Source organism: Erpetoichthys calabaricus, chromosome 17, assembly GCF_900747795.2.
Source record: "Erpetoichthys calabaricus chromosome 17, fErpCal1.3, whole genome shotgun sequence".
Taxonomy (NCBI): Eukaryota; Metazoa; Chordata; class Cladistia; order Polypteriformes; family Polypteridae; genus Erpetoichthys; species Erpetoichthys calabaricus.
Genome location: NC_041410.2, coordinates 76,937,201 through 76,957,156, shown reverse-complemented (window position 1 = coordinate 76,957,156; position 19,956 = coordinate 76,937,201). Strand labels below are relative to the sequence as shown.

At 41.3% G+C, this 19,956-nt stretch overlaps 1 protein-coding gene across 1 annotated transcript in view; it reads right to left on the bottom strand.

The window, feature by feature from the left end:
• Window positions 1-19,058, bottom strand: part of itga11a (integrin, alpha 11a) — a 75,579-nt gene extending 56,521 nt beyond the window's left edge. Inside the window, exons 1-2 of the mRNA XM_028823182.2 lie at window positions 18,826-19,058; window positions 13,800-13,911 (exon numbers count right to left, since the gene is read on the bottom strand). Coding sequence (XP_028679015.2) covers window positions 13,800-13,911; window positions 18,826-18,877 — 164 coding nt within the window. The 5' untranslated portion in view covers window positions 18,878-19,058. The remainder of the gene's footprint in view (window positions 1-13,799; window positions 13,912-18,825) is intronic.
• Between the last annotated feature and the right edge of the window lie 898 nt (window positions 19,059-19,956).

Genomic DNA, 19,956 nt, shown 5'->3' with positions numbered 1-19,956 from the left:
TTAGCTGGAAGAACAATCCATGGTCTGATGAGACCAGAATCGAGTGTTTTGTCCATCAGACTAAACACCAAGTTTGCTGTAAGTGAGACACTGTATATGATCAAAAGCACACCATTGCCACGAGGAAGCATGCCAATGGAAGCATCAAACTGTGGCGATGCTTGTCTGTAAAAGGCCCTGAAAGGCTTGTGAGGGTAACTGCATACAGCAAAATAAGACAAATCCTGGAGGAAAAACTGATGCAGTCTTCAAGAAACCTGCACCTTGTTTACCAGCAAGACAATAAACCCAGGCATAAAGTCAAAGCTACATGGGGATGTCTTAAAAACAACAATGGACTTGTCCTTAAACAGTCTTAGAGTCAGAAAACAGACCTCAATGCAAATGTAAATTTGTGGCAGGACTTTACAAAGAAGAACTGGGGAAAAAGGTCAGTGTCCAGATGTGCAAAATCGATAGACAGTGAGAGAGACCTGTGCACACAGACACAAGGCTGTCACGGCTTCCAGTGGTGCGTCTACTAAATATTGATTTGAACAGGATGAATCAATTCTTTTGTGTTTAATATTTGTAATTCATTTTAATTGTAATTATTTGTAGTTAATGCAAGAATGAAAGGTAAGGTCTACAAAAAGGTAGTGAGACCAGCTATGTTGTATGGTTTGAAGATGGTGACACTGAAGAAAAGAGAGGAGGCAGAGCTGGGAATGAGTTGAAGATGCTATGACTTACACTAGGAGTAACGAGGGCAGACAGGGTTAGAAATATGTGTATTTGAGGGACAACACAGGTAGGACAGTTTGGTGACCAAGAGAGAGAACCAAGATTGAGATAGGGTTGGCATGTGCAGAGGAGAGATGAGGGGGACATCGGGAAAAGAATGTTGAGGATGGAACCTTCAGGCAAGAGGAGAAGAGGAAGGCCAAAGAGGAGGTTTATGGATGTGGTGAGGGAGAAAATAATGTAAAAGACAGATGAGCCACTGGGGTGACCCCTAAATGCGAGCAGTCAAAAGAAAATGAAGAAGATTTGTAATTAATTTAGACTACTTTGCGAAAGATCTGCTGGCACTGTGATATTAAAGAGACTGGTGTTGATCAAATAAATTAAATTAACTAAAGCTAAATTACATCCACTGTAATTCAACATTGTATAACATCAAAATGTGAAAACTTCCAAAGGGTGAATACTTTTAATAGGAACAGTATATATGTAATAAACTTCTATAGAAATGAAAAACAAATATTGATTTGAAGTAATAATATGCTATAGCTGTAAATAATAATAATACTGATTGATGAATAAACCATATTAAAAACTGACAAGCAGCCAATCTCACTCACACGCACACTGTCGCTGCATCCTTCCACCTCTTTGTCTTTTCCTTTCGTCTCTTCAGATGGTGGCAGACTTAAATATGTGGCTTCCCAACTCTGGTCTCCAGATTCTCAGACTTGGCAAGGGACAGGAATTGGGTCATCTATTTTTTAGTATAGGAATGTTTTCCCCTCTGTTGAGTTTTGGCCCAAGTCGACTGCTCAATTTACTTTTTTTAGGATTTCTCTCATCCTGCCATACGCCAGGCTGTTGTCTCTTACTCAATGCACATGGGAAGCCTTTTGATTTCAGACAGAAGCCAGATTGGATACTTCAGTTTTAGTTATTGTTCACCCTGCAACTCATCCTTTCTTCATTACTGAAAGCAGTTTTTCCAAAAGCCCAGCAGCATGCAGAAATGATTCATATTAGCTACACTTTAAAAAGTCTCACTGCACCCATTCCAAGATGAAGAAAGCGCACACTGCCAAAAGCCACAGCCATGAATCAGACTAGGAACAGATTGGGAAGGCGGGCTGACCTTGAGAAGGACCTGCACCAGTGAGGACTGTCAGGCTCCCCACTGCTGCTCAGAGTGCAAATAAGAAGAAAGCAGTGACTGGCAGTGATTCATCCTCACACAAGGGACACACAAACTGATTTGTTCATCCAGGTCATTGGGTTAACCACCATGCTGCTGTTGTGACTCACTCAAGTTCAACACAGTCTACTTCACACTGCCACTCTACTGGCTTTACTGCCCTTTCCTAAACTAACATGACCCGAGTCCTGCCCACGTTATTCAGCCATTGATCCTGCCAGCTGGTGATAAAGATGTCTTTAAGACCTTCTAGCCGGTGCATATTGGCCACTTTCTCATACAGTGCATCCGGATGGTATTCACAGTGCATCACTTTTTCCATATTTTGTTATGTTACAACCTTATTCCAAAATGAATTAAATTCATTTTTTTCTTCAGAATTCTACACACAACACCCCATAATGACAACGTGAAAAAAGTTTACTTGAGATTTTTGCAAATTTATTAAAAATAAAAAAATTGAGAAAGCACATGTACATAAGTATTCACAGCCTTTGCCGTGAAGCTCGAAATTGAGCTCAGGTGTATCCTGTTTCCCCTGATCATCCTTGAGATGTTTCTGCAGCTTAATTGGAGTCCACCTGTGGTAAATTCAGTTGATTGGACATGATTTGGAAAGGCACACACCTGTCTATATAAGGTCCCACAGTTGACAGTTCATGTCAGAGCACAAACCAAGCATGAAGTCAAAGGAATTGTTTGTAGACCTCCGAGACAGGATTGTCTCGAGGCACAAATCTGGGGAAGGTTACAGAAAAATTTCTGCTGCTTTGAAGGTCCCAATGAGCACAGTGGCCTCCATCATCCATAAGTGGAAGAAGTTCAAAACCACCAGGTTTTCCTAGAGCTGGCCGGCCATCTGAACTGAGCGATCGGGGGAGAAGGGCCTTAGTCAGGGAGGTGACCAAGAACCCGATGGTCACTCTGTCAGAGCTCCAGAGGTCCTCTGTGGAGAGAGGAGAACCTTCCAGAAGGACAACCATCTCTGCAGCAATCCACCAATCAGGCCTGTATGGTAGAGTGGCCAGACGGAAGCCACTCCTTAGTAAAAGGCACATGGCAGCCCGCCTGGAGTTTGCCAAAAGGCACCTGAAGGACTCTCAGACCATGAGAGAGAAAATTCTCTGGTCTAATGAGACAAAGATTGAACTCTTTGGCGTGAATGCCAGGCGTCACGTTTGGAGGAAACCTGGCACCATCCCTACAGTGAAGCATGGTGGTGGCAGCATCATGCTGTGGGGATGTTTTTCAGCGGCAGGAACTGGGAGACTAGTCAGGATAAAGGGAAAGATGACTGCAGCAATGTACAGAGACATCCTAGATGAAAACCTGTTCCAGAGCACTCTTGACCTCATACTGGGGTGACAGTTCATCTTTCAGCAGGACAACGACCCTAAGCACACAGCCAAGATATCAAAGGAGTGGCTTCAGGACAACTCTGTGAATGTCCTTGAGTGGCCCAGCCAGAGCCCAGACTTGAATCCGATGAACATCTCTGGAGAGATCTTAAAATGGCTGTGCACCGACGCTTCCCATCCAACCTGATGGAGCTTGAGAGGTGCTGCAAAGAGGAATGGGCCAAACTGGCCAAGGATAGGTGTGCCAAGCTTGTGGCATCATATTCAAAAAGACTTGAGGCTGTAATTGCTGCCAAAGGTTCATCGACAAAGTATTGAGCAAAGGCTGTGAATACTTATGTACATGGGATTTCTCAGTTTTTTGATTTTTAATAAATTTGCAAAAACCTCAAGTAAACTTTTTTCACGTTGTCATTATGGGGTGTTGTGTGTAGAATTCTGAGGAAAAAAATGAATTTAATCCATTTTGGAATAAGGCTGTAACATAACAAAATGTGGAAAAAGTGATGCGCTGTGAATACTTTCCGGATGCACTGTACCTGTGGCTGTCTTAGTACCCCCAAAGTCAAAAGCCATAGTAATATTTGCTCAGAAGAAGAGCTTCACAAGCAGTCAAGATATGAAATCTCAAGAACCTAAACAGGTAGAAATCCAAAAGATATTGCAATGGAAAGAGCTACCCATAAAAAAAAAATCTTAGGACTTTAAAATAAAATGATTGAAAGCTCAGCTCAAGGCAACATGTTTCATATACATGAGAAGAAATTCAAAGCCAGGACAGCCCCAAAGGTGGGCGAGCTTCAGAACCGGAATAACCCACAAACCTGGACATTTATAGAACTCCAGAAGCAAAAAATATAGAAGATCACCACAGAGAAATCAGCCACAAGCAAATGTTTTCAAAGCCCGAGATGCTTCAGGACCTGCAGTACTCAAAGAGCAGAGGTACAACAAGATCAAAGTATTATTACACTTGTTCAAACCAGTTAAGGTGCGCAGAGAGGGTAAAGTCTATTGAGACTGCTATCACATACATGGGTATTGTGTTTTGTTTCAGGGACTGGTTTGAAGGGTGCATGACAAAAGGTTTTGAGAGTAACAGTCTCTTACTGGTTTTCCTCTTTAGCCCTCAGAACTGAAGAAGCCACCTCAGAAAAAGAGCAGTAGCCCCACCTCTGACCAAACCTCTTACAGCCTGTCTCTTAAAAACCCATCCAATCGGAAGTCCTTGTCATTTGTTTGATCCAAATGCAGGATGGCACTATAAGCTATTTTTTCTTTTGCTTTGCCTATATTTTCCAAGCCCAAACCAGGGATACGGTGGAGCGGTGGCTCTGAGGCTAGGGATCTGCACTGGCAATCGGAAGGTTGCCGGCTCGAATACCGTAAATGCCAAAAGGGACTCTGCTCCATTGGGCCCTTGAGCAAGGCCTCTAACCTGCAATTGCTGAACGCTTTGAGTAGTGAGAAAAGCGCTATATAAATGCAAAGAATTATTATTATTATACCCCTGGAACACCAAACCTGTCACAGAGTTCAGGTTTCTCTTTTCAAACAGCAGTGGGCCTGAGGTATTAAGAATGGACCCTTGATGGAGGGCTAGTCCAATGGCGGACACGTGACACTCACACACTCACTCACGAGGAGCTACTTTAAAGTCAGCATCTGCTCTAACTACATGTCTTTCAGGTAACTGGCAAACAGCAAGAGAATATCAGAAACACAAACCTAGCTGGGACGTTGTGTTGGACCACCAGGATGAAGGGCAGTGAGTTTAATGGTAATACCATTATTTTCGTTGCAGCCAAAAATGTTCAATGTGGCATAACACTCAGGTATGTTCATAAGCTTGACTGACTGGATTAGGAATTGGTGTATTTTTTCATTTTCTAGTCACTTCATTAAAGAGTTTATCGCGATTTAGTATATTTTTATAGCAATGAGTCATATTCAAAAATAACAATGATAATAAAATGTAATTACGTGTATTAGTACTGTAAATAAATATACAGTATTTTAATACCATTTTACAATATCATGTGGCTGAAATTGCTTTTATAAACAACAGGTTCTTACTTACTCACCTAATATCATACCAACTTTATATGGTAATACCCAGTCATGCCACCCTGCCTACATCTGACTCCGCCTCATCCCGTGTCCTCTGAAAAGTGTGCACAACTATAGGTATTTTACTGTTTTGGCATCAGGAGTGGTGGTCAAACGAGTAAAAGAAAAAATTATTATTCAAATATTTAAAAAATATACATGTTGAAGTAACTGCTGTCAACATAAAATCGAAACAGTAAACTAATTTGCAGTTCATGAGGCACAGAATGTTAAAATGCAAGAGTTCACAAATTCATCAATGCTTCTCAATGGGAGATTTTGTAATTTCAGAAGTGTGTACAATATGCTGTATTTAAGATATTTCAATGAAAACTGAACTGTCCTGACTCATTTGGTTTAAGAACAAGAACACCAAGTTTCAACAAAATCAGTTCACTGGAAGCAAGACAGACAAACTGACACAGCAACCACAGTAGGTGCTTTTTGCGTTATAGATAGATAGATAGATAGATAGATAGATAGATAGATAGATAGATAGATAGATAGATAGATAGATAGATAGATAGATAGATAGATAGATAGATAGATAGACCTTTATTTGTCTCCATGAGGAAATTTGTTTTTTACAGAAGCTCTTTAAATAAATAAATACATAATTATATATACTGCATATATATATACAGTATATATATATATATATATTCACTGCATTCGAAGTCTGTGTCACAAACTGATTGTATGGGTGGTTACCTACCAGGTAACGCTTGTGGTTGGCCAGCAATCTGCTAACATCCGCCACGGTGCCCTCAGTTTGTGAAGAGCAGATCATAGAATGGTTGAAATAGTTTACTGTCAAATAAATGCAAAGAGTACACGACACGTGTTTCGCCCTCATTCTGGGCTCATCAGGTGTACACACTCCACTGCACTCCCTCTCGGGAATCGAACCTCGGACGTCAGCGTCAGAGGTGATGCCCCTAATGTTGCGCCACGGCATGTGGTTCGTTTATTTGACAGCATGTAGATCGGGGTAATTACATTCACGGCATTCGAAGTCTGTGTCACAATCTGATTGTATGGGTGGTTACCTACCAGGTAACACTTGTGGTTGGCCAGCAATCTGCTAACATCCGCCACGGTGCCCTCAGTTTGTGAAGAGCAGATCATAGAATGGTTGAAATAGTTTACTGTTAAATAAATGCAAAGAGTACATATATATATATATATATATATATATATATATATATATATATATATATATATATACACTATGGACTGAACACATACGTGAATGACTAGAAATAAAAATTAAAAAATAAGAAACCTTCTGACTTGGTAGTCACAGTGAAGTGTTTTGAAGGCTTATTGCTGTTGGTGTAAAGGAGCCCCAGTAGCGTTCCTTGACACACATTTGCTATGTGAACACACCTAAAAAATGGTGGCATGCCAAGATGTAAAATATATTTTTAGATTATTCAATATAACTTTAAATTCTCAAAACTATTAAATAATTAAATTCTCTATAAAAAAAAAACCCAAAATGGGAGAAAATGCTAGAGGACAGGTAGAACCAACCCAGAAAACAATTGAAAGTGTAACCACAAAACCAGACATTTGTCAGAAGCAAAACAGGAAAAAAAAGTAGATGCAAGATAAGCACAGAACTCAAAGGTCTACAGTAGTGTCTTCAGAGAGGCTCCTGACCCATCCTAAGGGTCCGTTTATCACGTGGTGCCATGCTTGTGCAAATCTGAAGAGCACAGATGGATTTTTCTTTTTTAAATGGCTTTATGATTTCAGGGGTGTTACAAAAGTATACTCAGCCAGGCTGGACCAATCAACACTAAATTCAAAACAAGAAACCACAATCAAAAGCAGAATACCTAAGTCCTGAAACAAACAGGAGAAAAGAAAAAAAGAAACTCTGCACACAAGTGAAATTGCTCAAGACGCTGACCTTCGTGTATTGATGTGTCAAACAGGTATTGAACACACAGCTCACACTATTAAAGGACCAGGATCTCATGACATCACACATACAGGTGTGCTCTTCTTCTTCTTTTACCCTTTCTTGTACAGCACTTTGGTTCAATTTTGGATGTTGTAAATATGCTTTCTAAATAAAGTCTGACTTGACTTGATGTTAAACTAGGTGGGAGGGCAGATAATACAAGCCTGGGGAGGGTTGTGACCGATGAAACATAATGGAAGTAAATGTAAAGCATTACATATAGGAAATAGAAATGTTAGATTTGAATGCACGATAAGAGATTTGACACTTGAAGGTAAACCTTATGAAAAGGACCTAGGAGTCCTAGTGGACTTGTTACTGTCTACATCCATACAGTGCACAGAAACAATCAATAAGGCTAACTGGATATTCGGTTATATAGCATAATGTATAGAATCAAGAGAGGTTGTGTCTAAGCATTCTAATGCACTATTGAAACCTCACCTGGAGTGTTGTGTGTAGCTTTGGTCTCCATATTACAAATAAGATGTATCAGTTGTCACGTGTGTGAGCTTAGGGGACAGATTAAGGGCTCTGGTAAAGGCAATAACCTGCCACTCCTGGAGTTGGCACTGTATAATAAGGTCTCTCCTCTTCCTCCCTCTGTAGACCAGAAGGTTGATGGCTTTACCACCACTTATGTCTCTTCCAGTGTCTATCCACCTGTTTATTTACAATTCTGTCCTGAACTCATGTCTGAAAAGACCATTCCACAATTGTTGTGTGTTTTCATTCCATCAATAATTCAGGATTATAAGGGTGGTATCCCAACACTTTATTGTAGTCTTCTCTTTCTTTTACACAATTATAGAAAAAGTCCAGAGAAGAGCGACTAGGCTGAGTCCAGCCAGGACTGTAAGCTATGAGTTATGAGGAGAGAATAAATAAACCTTTTCAGTTTAAGCAAACAGAGATTAAAAAGTGATTTCAATGTAGTGTGTAAAAATGTGAAGGGACTTAGTACAGTGGATCAAGACTTTTATATTAAAATGAGTTCAACAAGAACATGGGAAAATAGTTGGAAACACGTTGAGGGCAAATTAAGCTCAAATATTAGAAACCTTTTTCTTCACACAGAGCACCATAACCCTGTGAAATAATTTATGAAGCAGTGTTTTAGATATTAGAACTTTAGGGACCTTCAAATATCAACTCATTTAAACTGTATCTTTGAAAATTTAGGTGAATAGGATTAGTAAGATGTTTGAGCGGAATGGCCTGTTCTTGTATAAATTACTCTAATGTTCAAATACAGAGCTAGAAGAGCCACTAAGTAGTGATGGATTGTATCAATGCACTTCTCTAAATACAGAAGAACATCTGAAAAATGAACATCATGCAAAAACCTTTGTCAATCAGTAATCACGGAGAAAGAACAAATTATGACATGTACAAGCAGAAGGTCTTTGATAATGGAGGAACACCAAAAGCAGAAAATAGTTTAGATAAGCTTGAGACACTGAAGGACCACAAAACCAGAAGAGTGTCAAAAGGTGAACCACATGCGCTTCAGAACAGGTCATGCACCAGAAGCTAAGCATGTTCAGGCCAGGCCAGTACTTGGATGGGAGACCATCTAGGAAAAGTTTAGGTTGCTGCTGAGAGAGGTGTTGGCGAAGCCAGCAGGGAGTGCTTACCCTGTGATTTGAATGTGGATCCCGGTGCATTGATGAGGACACTGTGCTGTATAAATGTCCCTGTCCTTCGGATGAGACTGAGGTCCTGACTCTCTAAAGATCCCTGGGCATCCTTCGTAAAGAGATGGGTGTATCCCAATGTCCAGGCTAAATTGCCCTCCATTGCCTAGTCATTCTGCCCTCCCTAATCATCCCCTGTCTCTAACTAGCTAACTATTTCTCACCCCTTCACTGCCTAATGGCTAATGAGTGGGTAGTATTCTGGTGCAAGATGGCTGCCATTGCATCGTCCAGGTGGATGCTACCCATTAGTGGTGGTTGAAGTGGTTTCCCTCTCACTATGTAAAGCGCTCAGAGGAGTGAGAAAAGTGCTATATAAATGTAAAGAATTATTATTAGAAGAATTTTAGAAGAAACTCAAAACTGGAGGAGGTGCAGAGATGGGCTTCAGAGTGAAGTTTTATTTATCAAGAGGGTCTGTTCACTTAATAGATGGTAACATTTTAGATTATGTACCACCTATAATGCCTCTATACTGTTCTGCAAAAAGACATTGTCAAGGGCTTATGTTGGCCTTAATAACACATACAATGCATCAATAAAGCAGTTACTTATCACTATAGAATGTGAAATACTAAAATAACTTCACTTTGAGGATTAAGTGGGTGATAAATGTCTTACAATATTGTATACTTCAGTATATGATTTATGAATCCTTAACAAATGCTTATTAAGACCAAATGAAGTTCTCATGTTCACAGTTATTTTTCCAGAGTATCACAGGCTCTTTATATGCCACTCTCCACAGAGATGAATAGCCATTTGATGGATGCTTTGTATGTGTTATTAACACCAGAAGAAGCCATTGTTAAGGTATTATTACATAAAAGTACGTGACTAATAGATTTTAGACATTACCTAATCTAAAGTGTTACCCAATAGTTAGTGCAAGTATCCTCTGGGCAGGATGGGAATTCTGGTTACTTAAGAAGAGAAGCAAAAGACTTATACCTAAAGATTTCAAACAACCAATGAAAAAGGCCAAGGATGAACTGTTGCTCAATTCAATGCGACATGCAGCTGGTCACTGTTGCACAACAGAGTATGCTGTAAGACCAAATCATGGGACACAGAACAATTCGAGGAACTCCAGAGGCAGAAAAGCTGAAGAACCATCAATGGGGAAGAAACTCTGGGATAATATGTCATGACAGATTGCATGCTGGAAATGGTGGCATACAACAGAGGAAGGGAGTAACAGAAATGAAGTCCAAACTAGGTGAATAGAGAATCCTACAAGTTCTAGCGTGAGTAGACCACCCAATTAGTGATGAGTTTATTCTAAAAGGTTATGCTGGTAAATGTGAGTGCTTCAGATAGTGAAAGAGGGAATGGAGGAATGTCTCTGTGCTCTATGGCTGAATGGTTAATCTTGACCTCTATTATAGACAGCAGGTAGCCAGAAGAACCATCTACTGTCTGACCCCTTAACTGATTAGGGAATCAGTAGTGCACCTGGTTAAGAAGACCCAAGTGGTGTCCCAGACCATGGAAGTGATTCCAGGATGTAAAAGAGGCCTTGGTTTTAAAGGCCACACAATGTCCTTGCTCTGGAGAGATGGGAGTCAGTAGATGAGTGGAGTCAAAGGCACAGAAAGAATGGAGAGATTAGAAAAAGGAGATAAGATGAGTGTCAATGGTCTTTTGGAAAGAGTTTAGTGGGCTAACCTTCCTGGGAAATTTCTCCAGGGGAGCAACAGTATTTTCTTTGATTTCATTTTCAAATTGTTTATTTGCCACATTCATTTCCTTCTTGTTTGTTTAATTTGAAATCCACTATTTTTTAAACAATTCTCTTATTTTGTCCTGGCTTAGGGTGCATTTAGAGGAGCATCAAAATGTGTTTATTTATTTATTGTTTCATTTTTTGCAGCTTATTCTCTATACTTATTAGGGCACATAATCAAAAGAGGAACCGCAGATACAGAGAAGCTGAAGATAAGAAGGGATATGAAATGTTAGCATCAGGCTGAGAAGATATGAATAAGAAGTAGGGATTGCAAGTCCCAAAATCACTTTCTATATATGTTAACAGGTGTTTCCATTTTTCTATACTTTGAGCTCTGGACAGGCAAAGTAACCTCCTTAGATGGCCAGTGAGCCATCACCATTGAACCTCCAGGTCAAGCGCTTCAGTCACTAACTAGTCCATGCTGTCTATCTGCCTTTCACCTGCCCCTCTTTAATGATCTATTGGAAAGGAGTGACATTTCAGAGCACATGTCTTGTGGTTCTGTGGTTTGGATCTTCAGTTAAGTTTCGACTTTTGAGATCAAATTTAGCGATGTCATGTGGGGGGTAGTGGTGCAGGAAGCTTAGGCCAGACTCAGCCTACTTATAGAACTTGGATGTGGTCATCTATCCCTCACACTCAGAGCCTAAAATCATGACTTCCAGATGTTTTGACCTTTTCCAGAGTTTGGGCATGGAATACGCTACATATGACTAAACTGTTTTAGTGATGGAGGAACACATTTCCATTCAAAACCTCAGGCCTGACACACATTCACACCCAGCACAGCCAGCCTAATACATACACGTGCCATGTTGTCACCTAATAAACTGCTAACTTTCATACAGCGCCATCCATTGGATGCCTGTTAACCACTAGCAGGACCCATTTGAAGTCAAAGCAATGCTGGTTGGATGTACACACACACACACACACACACACACACACACACACACAAACATCTGCAGCTCAGTGCATGAGACGATCACAGCTGAAAGTTTCCAGCAGCAGCTTGTAATTCATCCTTAACCACGGACCCAAAAGTGGCTTCTTTCCATTTTTTTTTGTCTCCCTGACCTCATATCTGAAAGCAGGGGTGGAGCCAAGAAAACGGGGGGGTGGGGGGTTGCACAGTGGAGGAATGCCAGTGGCAACTTTTTTTGGACTGTCAGGAGAAATAATAAAGTAAAAGCTGCTTCATCTGGCTCACTTGCTCTTTTTCGTCACCGTGTTGAATTTCAGGAGCAAAAAACTGCCATGGAAATGAAGACAAAACATTAGAGAAGAAAAATCTTCCGGCTGCTGAAATACTGAGGAGCTCAAGGGAGTCCTGGCCGGCGGGCAGGAAAGCTTAAATTGACCCCCAAACCTTTACTGTGAAATCAAATTCCATATTTTTGCTCCTCTGCATTCCACCTCCCTAATGAACAGTATGGTGATGCCTGTAACAGCACCAACTCTTGGCATCACACAGTAGTTACCATAAAATGGCACCTAACCTTAAAGTAGAAAAGGAATTTTAGGGCACAACACAAAGAATCAGACAGGCTATAGTGGGCTCTAGTGGGTCAATCTATACTGCGGGGGTGCAGTTTGCTTGATTTTATTTCCATTTCATCACTTTCTCACTCCACAGTTAAGAGATCCTATGGCCTCCTAACTATGAAGTGGCCTCACTTTATGGGGTACAGACAAAATGAATAACTGATATAATAAACAGGTTTGATTTAGTGAACATACTTGAGCTTGATTAGTACTGGCCAGGCATACAGCATAAGGATGGGTCAACATTATCTGCAACTGATGTTCAACATATTGTGAGGAAGCTGCACAGAAGAATAACAACCACAAAGCCAAGAGACAAAGTGAATGTCCTTACTGCCGAGGGACAATTAAATATCATGTGTTACATAGTTTTTCTAGAGACTGAAGCCCTGTACACCATGCTTGTCAAAATAGAATCTGCTGTATATTGAAGGTGAACCTCAAAGAAAAAAAATGGGAAGGTCCTCCTGTAGGATTAGGTCAAGTGTATGACTATTGCTAAGATGGTGGCTGACTTGAATAAAGTCCTATTTAGGGTCTATCTATGAGACATACTTTTTAATTTACTTTCCTGTAAGTGGAGGGAAGACATTTCTACATCCACTAGGGTAACCTAAGGTGTCAGAGTTTACCTTGAGAAACTGGCCACCAAACTTAATCTAATTAAATGGTCTTCCATCCATTGGCACTCTCAGGCTCTATTGCCCATCCATACCTTTAGGACATCCTATGGAGATATCATTAGATAAGGGGTATTCATGGGTCACCTTTATGAATCAAGCAGGAGGACAGTTAGTAGGCCCCTCCTTAACTCAAATACAGTGCCTACACCCCCCTGAAGATCCCTCATTTCCTCTCCTTCTGTAAATTTTGGTGGCACAACATAGGTTAATCACCCTTTAGGAGTGCCTAACCCCAGCCATTAACTGGATGTGGATCTCCTTGGCACTATGAATTTGCTTTCCAAATTCTTCCTACCAGCCATGGCACATTGACCCACACACCTAGATTATTGACACGTCTGATATTATGACACCACCCAATTGCATTTGCGCCACTTTTTAACACCTCCCTGAGACAGCACTGTTCCATCATAAAGAATTTCTCTATAATGTTGCTACCTCTGCAACTCCTTTGCACAAATCTGTGCCCCCCTGTATCTCACTGTCTCTTTGGTTTCTACTTCATCTATGAAACACGGCATTGCACATCTTTACTTTAAGTGCTGTTCCATGAAACCACAGGTTCAACAGTTTCTCACTCCTCAGTCAGACCTGTGGGTTCATCTGTCACCCTTTTGCCCATATATATATACCTTCCGGTTTTTCTCAATAGGTATCAGCCAGCCTATTGAAACTAATCAAAGGCAGCAAGCACTTTGCAGCTGTCTGGCATCACTGAGGTTCATCCATACAAGCGTACTAACATTATCTGCACCTCTGGTGCCAACACGGCCACACTCTCTTACCACTGCTGGCCGCCGGCTTCATGCTGCTGCACTGTGTAGCCAAACTGAGATTCTCGAGATCCCTGGATGATGCGAGGCTGCTTGGTGTCAATATTAAAGGACTTGATCCCCTCTGCAAATGAAAAGAAGCAAAATGTCATTAATGTAATGCTTCACCTTGTGGTTTTGAATCTCATGCTCTAGTGTCATGGCTGACTCACAGAACAGAACGGAACAGTTTCAAGGTGAATCACAGAAGCAGTTTGTGTCCTTTCTTGATCTTCACTGCTCATAGTTACTCTTAGACATCCTCACCCTAACCTCAAACATTCTATTCACTCTTATGTCTTCCCTTTCAGCAATATAGTCATGGGCTTATTTACTGAGCTACCTAAGAAAACCAGGTGGAGTCACATGGACCAACTAATAGGAACCCACTGAACCTACAGAACCGATTAAACAAAACGTGCACTCAAAATGAGCAGTGATATGAAGTAGAGGTTGAAAGAACAGAGAGCATGAAAATGAATTCATAGGGAGCACCAACTAAACATCTAGTGGACTCAAAATGAGAGTTTATTGGCACCTGGGACAGACACTCCATGATCATCCAATGAGCACAAACTCGGGAATATCGAGCACTTATTTCCTTTAGAGTGACAACTGAAGAAAGGTACCTAATGGCCTAGAAAAATCAAATGAGTACATGGACAAACATGGAAAACAAATCAAAGCCTGTTGTAGTCTTAGATTGCATTCCCTTGTCTTGTGAAAACCTCAAAAAGAGAACCCAGTGGTCACCAGTTGAACTCACATGGACAAATAATGAGTGAATAGAAAACTCACAGCCTCTAATAAGCAAATGGGAGCACCTACTGGACCAACAAAGAGCTTCCATTTTGTGCTTTTTGAATGTAGAATGTGCATCCAATGAGCACCAAGAAAACTTGCTTGAGGTGACACTCAATGCACAACTGGTCAGTTCACTCAATGAGCACCAAGACCATTCACAACACCCAATAAGCAACTAGTCAGTTCACCCAATTAGAAACAGGAACACTCACAGCCCCCAATAAGCAACAGGTCGGTTCACCCAATGAGAAACAAGAACACTCACAGCCCCCAATAAGCAACAGGTCAGTTCACCCAATGAGAAACAAGAACACTCACAGCACCCAATAAGCAACAGGTCGGTTCACCCAATGACAAACAAGAACACTCACAACACCCAATAAGCAATAGGTTGGTTCACCCAATGAGAAGCAGGAACACTCACAGCACCCAATAAGCAACAGATCAGTTCACCCAAAATGAACCAACTGAACTAACTGGGAACTCCCAATAAGCAAGTGGTTAGTTGATCCAAAGATGACCAATTGAATCAATAGGGAGCTTCCCAGTAAGCGCTTATTGGATAAATGCTGAGCACCAAATAAGCATGTAGTCAATTCACAGGGTGAACCCAAAGAGTACATGGTGATGCACTATGACCACAAAATGAGACCCAGTTGACTTCACTGACCCCATTGAACACTAATATTCCCCGCAGTGGACATTAAGTACAAACCCAGTGACCTCACAAGAAGTACCTAATACTCACTTACACTTTCACAACCACAGAATACACTCAATTACTACCTGGAAACTCAAAATGAAAATCCAAGGATCACCTTAAAGGCTAACAGGGAGCACTCAATAACAATTTAGTTAACTCAAAGTGAGCAACCAATAAAGACCCAGTACACTGATATTGGTCACCCCATCCTAGGTGAGTGTCCAGTGAGCACTTGTTGGAGGGATTGTGTACACAAGTTGGAAATGAATGAATAAATGAACAGCACATTGAAAGCCTGGAACATTAAGAGACTAACAAGAAATATTGTGTGAGGAAAGACAGCAAGAAGAATCTCTCTTTGAACTGCAGCTCTCATTTAATAAAATACAAAATGCTAATTAGAACTACCAAAAATTCCATCAGGATCTCTGACTGGTCAGTCTCAGCTTTTAAGGAAACAAACCGTGAGGCAGGTCCAAGGACATATTTATGTGTCTGAGTACCGTTTTCATTTTAAAGAAAGCTTCCTTGTGCCAAACAGTGAAGGGTGTGATGTATGGGGGGCCTGCTGTTGAGATCTAGCTAATCCTAAATCCTCAAAGTCATTCTCTCATTCCAAATGTAATGTTTGTTCCCCATGGTTCATTCCCTCATTAAATGAAAGGCACTGTATGCATTGTTACTTTCAGGTATTGTTGGATTGTTTATGGTGTCTTTCTACCTGATTTCCATCTGCACCCTCCACTCCTCCCTCCAAATTACTAACTTCACCCACGTGGGAAGATGAACAAAAGAGCTGAGATGAGCATCAGAGAGTGACATCAGGTTCTCAGGTGGGTTTAGCGCAGGGAGGGTTGCAGATGTTCAACCCCAGGTAAGATGTGGCCTGAGAACTCCAGATTCTCAGAGACGTTTCCCTTCTTATGGAGTTGACTCTCATTGTCTCTAGATTACCCAGAATCCCTGCAAACAGTTTACATTGCCAGGAGAATCCAGGATTTGTTAGTGATTTATAAGTGGAGGCTCACCCTCTGAGAGTGGTCCTATCTCACTCTTGTACTGCAGTGGGACTTTTCTCAGCAGGTGAAGAAGGACAGAGACAGGCACTTCAATCTAGGGGTCCACTGAAGGTCAGGGCTCAGCAGTTCTTTCGTTCTTGAATTAACTTAATGAGCATTGTTGGTGGGTAGCTGGGTGAAGAGCTGCTGTATTACATTGTGGCAGCCCACTTTCTAAAAGTAGCAGTACAAAAATATTTCTGCACACACATATTTACAGTCATGCATATACAGGTTTATACATTAACACGCTTGACATATTTTTACAAGGCTCAGGCACTCAGGCTTGCTCAAGCTCATACAGAGTAACACATAATACATACCTCATGTTTGTGCAGAGTGAATGAGCAGCGTGTACATGAAGTTGTGAATATGTGTGTAACTGCATTTGATCATGTAGGTGTTGGTAGGACGGTCATACGTGTGATTGTGAGAGATGGATAAGTGGGCATGTGTCTGCACAAGGTTAGTAAGTGTACATTTGTGAGCATGATTACATCTGTATGTGAGATGTGTACCAGACAGAGAGTCTGCCTATGACCTCAGACATGTGCACAGTATGTTTCAGGATGGCTTTGCCCATACGTGTTTGTACATGTGCAAATATGCTCGTGAATGCGTGTGAAAGGGGCTAGTGCGTCTATTTGAGTGAGAATACTTGCACCTTCATGTCAACACTTGCAATGTTAGCATGTGTGTGAGGGAAATGTCCGATCTTTATGAGTATGTGTATATGTGGACATGCACCGGTATACACGTGGGCAATCAGGACATACTAGTAAGTTAGTACGAGCAGAGGGCATTAGTTCTGGTCCTGTGTCAGGACTCTGTATCACTTGACACACAGTGACAGGGTCACACAGGGCTCTCTTTGATGCCAACTGCTTTCATGCCGAATACCCACTAGTACAAGCTTTATCGCAAGTCGGTGTTTGCCAGCTAGATGCAGATGAGTCACTCTTTGATGAATTGGGGCTTCATTAGTTTTAGTGAAATGTCTGCACAAGTAATCCAGCGCACAGCGCCAGCCATGGGTTTTACTGCACAAGAGGTTTCAATTAAATGCGACAGAGCCGTCCTGTTTACCCGGATCCCTCGGCCCAGTGCTGCGAGCCAGACGGCTGTCTCAGCTGCACGCGTTTCACTGCCTAAGAAAACAAACGTAGACGGCTGCCAGGGTAGTTCTGACACCCAGGGCTTGCGAGCTGCTCACGTTTCAGTAGCTTCATCCACGGATTCATTTAAAGGCACGCTTTGAGCTGGACCTGCAGGAGCCACGAGCCTCATCACTACGCTCATATTCTCCATCCAGGTGCTTAAACCAGCATTTTTATTCAGGAACTTCACACAGAAAAACAACTATGTGAAGAGATTAAGTGCGTCACAGTAGATATCCATCACTCAACTTCTACTAGATGTTTGATCCTTTAACAAGTTGACCATGGAGGTTCTAACTGACAGTTTAAACAGAGGCTTCTGCCACAATCCAGGAGCTTCTCATACAGTCTGTCAGGAGAAGCATCCAGTTTATTTAGGCAAGAGTTTCAACTTGTAGATCCAAGCAGGAGCTGCAATGAGGAGGTTAAGCCAAAGGTTTCAGGCAGTCTTCAGTCAGAGGAGTCAACCTGCTCTTTCAAACAGATTGTACTTTTAGGAACTTGATTGAGGAGATTCGCACTGGCAAAAATGTTATGTCAGTCAGCCTTGGGAATCCAACATCTGGGCATCTAATCTTAAAATTCAACAAGAAAGCATCCACTTGGGCCCACCTTGAGTTGCTATAAGAAAGTGTTTGTCCCCAGAGTTTCTGTCACCGTTTTGTGACATATACATAAATAAACACAATAAGTCACAACCACATATTTGCAAATTACAATCACATTATGAGCCCTGAGTATTTTATGAGTAAATTATTGCTATTATGTTTACCCTTAGCATGCCCCTTTTGGGTACCAACTAAGATCTTTCAGAGCATCTGGTATTTTAGTTGAGTCCATGTTGAAGATCCTGTTATGGTGTTCATTGTAGTGATTTTTGTGGCAAGTCCTTTGGTTTCCACATTTCTGCATGACAGTCCGAATGGCTCAACAGGTCCTCTCTTGAAATTTTAGGAAGCCCAACAGGTACCAGTTGTGAAGCTCATTTTGTGTTCTTTTTCAGGTTCCCTCTCACACTTTCCCACTTGATTTAAATTTAAACCAAAGTGTGGACATTTCCCACTGACCATCACTGACATTTGCTTTGCATCTCAGCTGTCCTGTTCTTCATAGCAAAGAGGAACTGTTCACTGATGGATTAGCACAGTGAACCAGTCTAAACTCCAGATGTCACCAACACCTAACCTTTATAAAGAAACTCCATGTTTGCTCCATCTGAGCCCAAGTGTCCACCTGCAGTATAAAGCATAGCCCACCCAGGCAGAATAAAAACTCACCTGGAAAAAGACCAGAGGCACAGAGCAGAAAGACGGTCTTGAAGAAGTCCATGTCAGCGCTGTCCTGCTCTCTTTCAAACTGCTCTCGCTCCTTCACAGGAGTTGAAAAGCTCTCTGCGCCGGGAGGAAGTAGGAGGGCTTGCTGAAATCCTGGAGGCAGGCTCCATCGGCAGGCAGCACTCTTCTCTGCACTCTAGCATGAGAGACATTACACTGCTCTCCAGGAAAGCATGCTCGTCCAGGTCCAGCAGACTCCACGTACCCCCAGCACACCAGTGACAGACATGCAGGTGAGATGCTGAAATGCGCTTTGACGGGGAATTGCTTTTCTTTCAAGCACTGCCTGCCATCTGTCATTAATGGCTAATTTCATTTAACTAGTTCCAGTTGAGCACAGCACACCGCTATTAGTCTTAGTCAACAAATAGCAATAAAGAAGACAGTTAAACAACTGGAACGCAGAAAAACCTCAGACAGAGCTCCACATAAAAATATAAATACTCGAGCAGGACACTGCAGAATTATTCACAAATAAGCCACAATGTCTCATACCTACACAACCATGAATCAAGGATACTACTTAAGAATACTGCATAAAAACACAAATATGCACAGAACGCAACCCAATCATCAGAGTGCTTCATAATTACACAAATTGTAAATGAGACACTGTATAATTACCCAAATACAATGCTTAATCAACACGTAATTTCTCAAATACTCAGCCAGAACGCAGCATTTCCACAAATTCTCGGCTATAAGAACACAAATATTCAGCCCATACAGCTACTCGGCCAGCATAGTATACACCATAATTACTCATCCGCTCAGACAGAGAGGCACATTCTCTAATTATATAAATAGAAAACCAAAACATCTTATAATTGCAAAAGAACTCAGGCAGAGCGCTTCAATATCACACAAATACTCTGTCAGAATAGCATATTCTGACCCACTATTTATATTATATAAATGCAACTCAAACTTGAACATCCTATAATTACACAAATGCGCATGTACAGCAGTATATGCTGTAATTACATAAATACAGAAACATAACACATCACAAAAGTAATCATACAAAACACTTAATAACTAAACAACTCTTTAGTGGGGCAGCGTATAATTAGA